The sequence below is a fragment of the Pongo abelii genome, chromosome 1 (genome assembly GCF_028885655.2).
Source record: "Pongo abelii isolate AG06213 chromosome 1, NHGRI_mPonAbe1-v2.0_pri, whole genome shotgun sequence".
Taxonomy (NCBI): Eukaryota; Metazoa; Chordata; class Mammalia; order Primates; family Hominidae; genus Pongo; species Pongo abelii.
This window is the reverse complement of record NC_071985.2, coordinates 47,668,432-47,676,954: the sequence shown is the minus strand read 5'-3', so window position 1 is coordinate 47,676,954 and position 8,523 is coordinate 47,668,432. Positions and strand designations below refer to the sequence as shown.

At 54.9% G+C, this 8,523-nt stretch overlaps 1 protein-coding gene across 2 annotated transcripts; it reads left to right on the top strand.

Moving 5' to 3' along the window:
* The first annotated feature begins 2,844 nt into the window (after window positions 1–2,844).
* SHISA4 (shisa family member 4) lies at window positions 2,845–6,665 on the top strand. 2 transcript variants are annotated; one of them, XM_002809615.6, is made up of 5 exons: window positions 2,845–3,394; window positions 3,771–3,942; window positions 4,781–4,914; window positions 5,761–5,928; window positions 6,161–6,665. In XM_002809615.6, the coding sequence occupies exons 1-5, from the start codon at window positions 3,322–3,324 to the stop codon at window positions 6,205–6,207; spliced, it is 594 nt and encodes a 197-aa protein (XP_002809661.1). In that variant the 5' UTR covers window positions 2,845–3,321; the 3' UTR covers window positions 6,208–6,665. The 2 variants fall into 2 exon arrangements, with proteins under 2 accessions (XP_002809661.1, XP_009237636.1); XM_009239361.4 differs by lacking the exon at window positions 4,781–4,914 and having other exon boundaries at window positions 3,011–3,394.
* Window positions 6,666–8,523: the final 1,858 nt, after the last annotated feature.

The following is an 8,523-nucleotide window of genomic DNA, read 5'->3' as shown; positions in this document are numbered from 1 at the left end:
CCAGGGCTCACGGCCCAGGAAAGTAAGGAAGGCCTCAGGAATGCCTGTGTCAGTCTGCTCTGATAGAAAGAGGAGCATGGAAGAGGTTGGGAGGAGCCCTGGGCTGGTAATTCAGCCCAGGAGTGAGGTGACTCAGCAGAGCACTCCTACCACAGCCCCCAGCCAAGCCCAAACTGGGTCACAGGAAGGGTCCCAGCCCTTCCCCTCCTCCTGCCTTTCACCACTCCAGATATCCCTGGCTACCTTCTCACCACATGCAGAGGCCTGCTAGAGATAAGGGCTGGGCATCAAAGTTTCCCTGAATACATGCTTTTTATGCCAGGCATAGCACTGAGCATTTTAGACTTGTTTTTTTGTTTGAGACGGAGTTTCACTCTTGTTGCCCAGGCTGGAATGCAATGGCGCATTCCCGGGTTCAAGCCTCCCGGGTACAAGCGATTCTCCTGCCTCAGCCTCCCGAGCAGCTAGGATTACAGGCATGTGCCACCACACCCGGCTAATTTTGTATTTTTAGTAGAGACGGGGTTTGTCCATGTTGATCAGGCTGGTCTCCAACTCCCGACCTCAGGTGATCTGCCTGCCTCGGCCTCCCAAAGTGTTGGGATTACAAGCGTGAGCCACCGCGCCTGGCCCTTTAGACTTGTTTAAAGAGAAGCAGGTGGTGAAGCGGAAGGGCCTGGGCTTTGAAGCCACAAAAGTCCAACTGCAAATCCCAGCAGTGTGAGCTGGGGGAATTGAAGTTCTTCCAACTTCAGTTTCCTTATCTGTACAATGGGATGAGCTCATCGGCAATGTTTGCTGCTGGTGTTATCATTACCATCGTATTCCAGACACCCTGAGGAGAACCTCCTACTGCCAAAGCCTATGTTTTGTCTCATCTGATCACAAATTACTCTGCCTCCTCTTTTCCAGGAAAGCGTTTCTTTCCCTTGCTGGGGATTAAGAGACTAGCTTGGTGAGGGGAGGGTATTCCTGCCTGCCCTTACCTAGAGAAGGTGTAGTGAAGCCCCTCCAGGCCTGAAGATTTAGACAACTTCTTCCAGGGCCCCCAGTCCTCCTACCCAAGCCCCTCCTCACTCCTGGCCAATCTATAGACTCTTTCAAGACCCAGGTTCATTATGGCGACATAAGCTAGCCCCAGCTCTCCATCTCCAGGCTCCAGCATCCCTTGTCAAGGTGAGAAGTGCCAGTTCTCCCAGTGCAGCCAGTTCTCCCCTCTGGTTGGCCCACAGCCCCCTCTCTTCACTCTCTGTCGTAGTCTAGTCACCTCCCATCCCATGAACTGAAACACATTCTTAGAATTTTGCAATTAGAAAATCACTGATGATGTTGGTGCGTGCTAGGTGTCATTGCAAGCTGGAAGTGTCAACTAGGGGTATACACTTTGAGGAGGGCTAGTTGGAGAAAAAAGCAGGAAAGTAGCTAGAGAGGGATGAGTTTCAGGAAGGATGTGGTTTGGTTTGGTTTGCTTTAAATAGGAAAGACTTGAGATTTCCTAGGGAAAAGAAGCTGGTGAGGTGTGAGAAGCTAAAGACACTAAAGAGATGGGATAATGAAGAGACAAATCAGCAGGGGTCAAGGGTACACATGGGAGATTCAGCCCTGGGCAGGAAAGACAGCCCCTTATCTGAAGATGATTCAACCAACAATGACAGCACTGATGGCTAGGGATGGATGGCAACATTGAACACAGCCACGTGGTCCCTGCAGTCATGGAGCTTTTAGTGTAGGAAAGAGGAGATGGATGGCAATGGGCACACTGAGTAGGTGGTGCTAGATTCAGAGGCGTCTCTCTTTGTCCCTGCTGCTACATTTATGACTGTGTCCTGCGTGAGGACATGCTCTTGCCCATCAGGCTACCAGCAACTTTCTGGGGCAGGAGCCTATCCTCTCCTATTCCAGCTCTCTTGGGTAGGTGTGCCAGCACCCACAGGGGCCCAGGATGGGGTAGCTCCTCTTTCAGCTGTCCTTCCCTAACCTACTAAGATTCTACTGGGCCTTCCATGGACCTGCCCTGATTCTCTTACCCCAGAACACAAGAAATACTCGCTATCTACACTGTCTGCTGTTGCGGCTGAGGATCAACCCTGATTTAGATTTGGGTCTTCCTGATGCCTCTACCATTTACTGGCTGTATTACCTTGAACAAGTTCTTTAACCTCCATGAGTCCTAGTTTCTCAGTCTGTGAAATGGGATTGATAACACTGACGAACCTTGCTTAGTTCATGGAGTTGTGGAAAGATTCCAGTGAGGTAGATGTGGAAGCCCAGAAGTGCGTGTAAAGGGTGTACATGGCAGGGGATTAAGGTAGGCTTTCGATGATCTCCCTGGCTTAATTTGCAGTTCCTCGGAGGGTACCTTGTGTAGCATGGGGCATAGTCACTGGCACTCAGTATAAACCTGTGAAGACTGACCTCTCCCATCCTAAAACACTGTCTCCACCTGGGATTAACTGTTGCCCACCTGAAATTAACTGTTGCCCTCCCTATGCTCCAGTGGCTATTGCAGTACAGGCTTGCTCTGTGAAGGGCTTTCACTGTGAAGAGTGTTTAACTGGATGGGACCCAGGTGGCCTCAGCAGCCTGCCTTCCCTGCTAGTGAGGCCATGGGCTGGTGCATGCCAGCTCTGTCCACTTGAAGGGGGAAGGGTCCATCGTAGGGAGCCAGTGCAGCTGGCAGGGTCCAGGCCTGTGGGCACCGCTAGGGACAAAGCCACTCTGAATGCCTCTCAATGAGTGCTTGTGTTCTGGGAATGAGGGCGGGGTGACATCCAGCCTCTTTCCCTCTCCGCCCCCGACAGGATGTCCCAGGCTGGACGCGGCAGAGGAGGTCCCCCACAAGTGAAGGTCCAGCCCTGTCCCTCCAGGGTTGGCTCATGTGTCTGGGCATTCGGAGGTGGCACCAGGATCAGGGCTTCTGGAGTCCAGCATAGTGATTGGGCCCAGGCCGGGGGCGGGTCCAGGACACAGCCAGGCTTCCCTGGCCGCAGTGCCCAACTGCCAGCAGTGCCCATGGTGGCTTGGACGGGAGGAACCACCGCGGAGCCGGGGACAGGGGGAGCAGGGCAGTGCTCTGCTGGGTGAGGGGCACCCAGCTCCAGAGGCTAGGTGGGCGTCGCTGGTGGGTGGACTCCTGGGCGCTGCGCGGAGCCGCGCCAGCTGGGTTAGCGCGGGCGGGGCGCTTAGTCCCACCCCCAGAGGAGGCGGAAGAGGAGCCCGAGCCTGGCCGCGGGCTGGGCCCCGCCGCAGCCCCAGCTGGCCGGCTTGGTCCTGCGGTCCCTTCTCTGGGAGGCCCGACCCCGGCCGCGCCCAGCCCCCACCATGCCACCCGCGGGGCTCCGCCGGGCCGCGCCGCTCACCGCAATCGCTCTGTTGGTGCTGGGGGCTCCCCTGGGTAAGGGGATGGGGAGTGATGCGGCAGGGGTGGGATGGGGGCGGAGGAAGGGGAGGGGCCGATCCGAGGGGCTTGGGCTCGGGGCTTCTCCGAGACCCTCCGGCTGCCACGGGAGCCTTGGGTGTTGCTGGGTCCTCAAGAAGCGGGAAGAGGGAGCGCCAGGATGCTGGGCCATGGGAGGCTGATCCCGGGGTGCAGGGTCAGCTTCAGGCAGAGGCCTCTGGGGCCCTGGGGCTGAGACCCTCAGGGTGGAGATAAGGGGCAACCCTCAGTGTTCGGGAGCCAGCAGGCTGGGGACCGCCGGGGGAGTGGGGCCGAGCGCGGCTGGGGATGAACTGGCCTGGTGGCCACTGGGCACCCCCAATCCCTGCCGCAGCGCTGGCCGGCGAGGACTGCCTGTGGTACCTGGACCGGAATGGCTCCTGGCATCCGGGGTTTAACTGCGAGTTCTTCACCTTCTGCTGCGGGACCTGCTACCATCGGTACTGCTGCAGGGACCTGACCTTGCTCATCACCGAGAGGCAGCAGAAGCACTGCCTGGCCTTCAGGTGGGTTCCTGCCTCCTCACCCTCACCCCCTCCTCCATCCTTTTCTCCAGAGGCCTCCCCTTCCTCCCTCCCGGACTCCTGCCTCCTCCACTGTCGACCTCCACATTCTTAGCTGAATAGAGTCACCAGGACTCAAGCTTGGCGGCGGAGCTAGGTGCTTAGGTTCTGGTGCCTGGGAGTTCCAGAAAAGGCATGTTAGTTACCTTCATAGGCTTTGGCTGGGCCAGGGGTTTCCAGGTTCTTTCTGGAGCCCTCCCTTTGGTCCTGCCAGGTCATGGGAAGGGAGGGTTCAAGGTTAACACCCGGACGACAGTGTAGCTTTGTGGAAGAAGCTCTGGCACAAAGGCAGGAGACTTGGGTTTGATTCCCAAGTCCACTTCTTACTAGCTGTGTGATCTTGGAGAAGACATTTGCCTTCTATGGGTCATTGCTTGCCAAATTAGTGGTTGTCAAACTTTTTTTTTAATATATCATATATAAAATAGATATAGAGACTTCTGATTGAAGTGGGGTTTGGAAAAAATGGCTCTAGATTATTTCTAAGGCTCCTTTCAGTGTTATGCTGTATGTCTAATCATTTAAGTTGTAGATATAAAAGCAATGGTTGGGGGCGCACTGCAAATCCCCGTATGCTTCACACTAGCCAGCCAGGCAGCATAGCCTTCTGGGAAGTGGAGGTCCTCTAAGATCTCCTTCACAGGGACTGGGCAGAGCCCCACAAGGAACCCCAAATCTCAGCATGCCATGGCCCCCCTGCTGGCCAGGAGTTGGAGCCAGCATAATGAGGACTCCGTCCTATGAGTGTTGGAAGGTGAGAGGACCTGTTCTTTGTCTAAAGTCCCAAGACCATAGCAGGCATCGCCTCAGCTGTGATCCTCTTTGTTGCTGTGGTTGCCACCACCATCTGCTGCTTCCTCTGTTCCTGTTGCTACCTGTACCGCCGGCGCCAGCGGCTCCAGAGCCCATTTGAAGGTACACCCAGTACTGGGCAAGATGGGCCTCAGATGGGCTGGGCTAAGTCCCATAATGGGCAGCAGAGAGTTCATGGATTGGGTAAATTCTGTAGTAGTATGTGCTTCTGTATACACACACCTGCCAGCATGAAAACCCAGAAAAACGCTTGTAAACCCGTGAATATTAGAATGTGCCTAGGGGTATATGGAACATCAGACTGTGTGTGCATTTCTGTGCATACACATGAAGATTCAAATGTGTACAGGAGTGCAGTCTGTCAACAATAGTGGGTGCAGTGGGTGTATGCATGCACATGACTCTTAGTAAGTACACAAGGTCAGGTCTGTAGTGATGAACATTAATTGAGAATGCTCCAGTGGATGGCAAAACATGTGCCTGAGTGTTGGCGTGGATGGCAAAATATGTGCCTGAGTGTTGGCATGTGAGGCACATATGCCACAACCTGATGGACATGGGGACAGTGATGCCATACGGGAGATCAGTGTGGGAAGGAAGGGCTAGGAGAAGACCCTCTTAGTGGCAGCTCTGCTGGATTACAGGATACCAGCCCTGAGCTGTCCCCTCCTTGCCCAAGTGAGATATTCCCTGGGCTGTGCTCCCTGGTTCATGAGGTCTCTGAAACCTGCTGAGGGGAGCAAACTTGCTAAACACAGATTGACCAGCTGGGGCCACGTGCACAGCTCCCTGCTTAACTCTGCCAAGCAGGGTGTGGGAGGCAAAGATGGCCAGCCTGGAGCTTGCCAGAGGCCAGCACCAGGGTGCTTACCTTGGTTTCCTGGGCAGGAGGAGGAGGCTTCGCATAGGAGATGGGTCTCTCAATGCTGATCCTTCTCCCCCATCTAGGCCAGGAGATTCCAATGACAGGCATCCCAGTGCAGCCAGTATACCCATACCCCCAGGACCCCAAAGCTGGCCCTGCACCCCCACAGCCTGGCTTCATGTACCCACCTACTGGTCCTGCTCCCCAATATCCACTCTACCCAGCTGGGCCCCCAGTCTACAACCCTGCAGGTAAGTAAGCAATCTGGAGCCCCTTGCTGCTGCCTTCCCCACACCCCTTGCCCTGCGACCTCCCCTGTGCCTCTCTCATTCTCAGATTCCCTCTCCCAGACTTCCTCCACCTCTAGCCCAAAACCTCCAGGCCCACTCTTCCCTATGGGTCCTGTCTGCCCCGGGGGTAGAGGGGTTACTTTTCGTCCACCTATGTCACCACTCACCCTCATCCTGTCTCTTTGGCTTCCAGCTCCTCCTCCCTATATGCCACCACAGCCCTCTTACCCGGGAGCCTGAGGAACCAGCCATGTCTCTGCTGCCCCTTCAGCGATGCCAACCTTGGGAGATGCCCTCATCCTGTACCTGCATCTGGTCCTGGGGGTGGCAGGAGTCCTCCAGCCACCAGGCCCCAGACCAAGCCAAGCCCTGGGCCCTACTGGGGACAGAGCCCCAGGGAAATGGAACAGGAGCTGAACTAGAACTATGAGGGGTTGGGGGAGGACTTGGAATTATGGGCTATTTTTACTGGGGCAAGGGAGGGAGATGACTGCCTGGGTCACAGTGCCTGTTTTCAAATAGTCCCTCTGCTCCCAAGATCCCAGCCAGGAAGGCTGGGGCCCTACTGTTTGTCCCCTCTGGGCTGGGGTGGGGGGAGGAAGGAGGTTCCATCAGCAGCTGGCAGTAGCCCTCCTCTCTGGCTGCCCCACTGGCCAGATCTCTGGCCTGCTGGATTAAAGCTGTAAAGACATAACTCATATCAGTCGCATCATTGGACCCATCCACACCTTCCAGGAACACCGCCTTCAGCTGGGCCCAGACTGTTGCCCACTCCATATTCCAAAGGTAGGGGAGGGCCAGCACCAGCACCGGAGAACAGCACCATCCTCACCCTCATCCACAAGCAGACCAAGGTGGACTGTTCCTGGCTTCCTAAAGGCTTCCTAAAGACAATGAGGTGAATTTCGCCACAGATCTGAAGAGATCCTCATTTGCACTACAGATATTCCCTGCTAGGGTTCAACAGCTCTACAACAGCTGAGGCACTGCTGACTGTACAAAGGCAGTTCCTGTTCAGGTACCCTTAGATTCATTCTGGGCCCCACCACTTTCTGACCTTGGCCATGTCTCCAAAGGTTCCCAAGCCTCAGTGTCCTCATCTATAGAATGGAGATAGGACGGGCGTGGTAGCTCATGCGTGTAATCTCAGTACTTTGAGAGGCTGAGGCGGGTGGATCGCCTGAGGTCAGGAGTTCAAGACCAGCCTGGCCAACATGGTGAATCCCTGTCTCTGCTAATATACAAAAAAAAAATTAGCCAGGCATTGTGGCAGGCGCTGTAATCCCAGATACTCAGGAGGCTAAGGCAGGAGAATCGCTTGAACCCAGGAGGCTGGGGTTACAGTGAGCCGAGATTGCGCCACTGTACTCCAGCCTGGGCGACAGAACCAGGATCTGTCTCTAAATAAATAAATAAAAATAAATAAATAAATAAATAAATAAATCAAATGGGGATAATACCCCATGGCTGTCAGGAGGGTGAAATAGTATGTACGTGAAACTGTCAGTCCTGTAGTTTCCTTCCTGATTAGAGATCCTAGAACTAGGAGCCAGATAGAGACACTGGGTGACCCAAGAATCTGGTGCAAGGTGCTTCTGTCAGCTGCTTGGATCGCCAGTCCCCAGGCCCATGTCTGTGACCCCCACTGAGCCCCACATTGGGGGATATGACCTTTTCTCCCCCTCCTCCCACAAATATTGCCTAGAAGAGCCCCCCACCTCTGGAGCTGCCTGGCTGTCTTCCTTCTCCTTGTTCCCTGGGGTCATGGTCCTTGTGCTCTCAGGACTTGTCTGGTGACAGATCCAGGGAAGGAAGTTTTATTGTTTTTAATTCAAGTGGGAAAAGTGTCAGCTCAGCTTGGCAAAGCCCCACCAATGAAGAGCCCCTCCCCTCTCCAAGCCCCTTATCCAAGTATCCTGTAAGCCCAGCCCTCCTTTTCTCCCCATCCACAGGTACTCCAGCCCCACTGCAGCCTCAGGCCCTGCTCTCCTGCCCTGCCCCCTCAGACCTCTGCGCTCCTGCAGCCCAGCTTGGTTCTGGATATGGCCATTGTGCTGACCATGCCCCCAGGGCCTTCTGCCACCCACATACTCTTGAGGATTATCTCTTGTCACGCAGCCAGGAAGGCAAGAGCTCCTGGGCCAGGGTTTTGGGGCCAGGGTCAGAAATTCCCCTGGGTAGAGCTCTGCCCCTAGATTCACAACTTTCCCCTTCCCAGTGAAATCTTCATGGGGCCCACATGTCTGCCCCTGGATCAGACCCAGACAGGGAGGGGCTGCTGATGCTGGTAGAGACAGAGCTGAGACCACAGGTACAAATCCTCTTTCTCTTTGAGGGTGGGGACAAGAGGTGGGAGCTGGAGCCCTGGAGTGCCTGGCTTCACAATTTAGGAAAGAGGGTTTCCAAGTCATCTGAGGTTTGGAGTCCAGTCTCCTCTCTCCTGAAGCTGGGAGCTGGAAGAGATCTACATATTAAGGTTTTTTAGTTTCTCCGAGAAATGATGTGTAAATGTATGCAAGGTGATGCCAGTCAGAATTAATTATCCTTGAATCAACA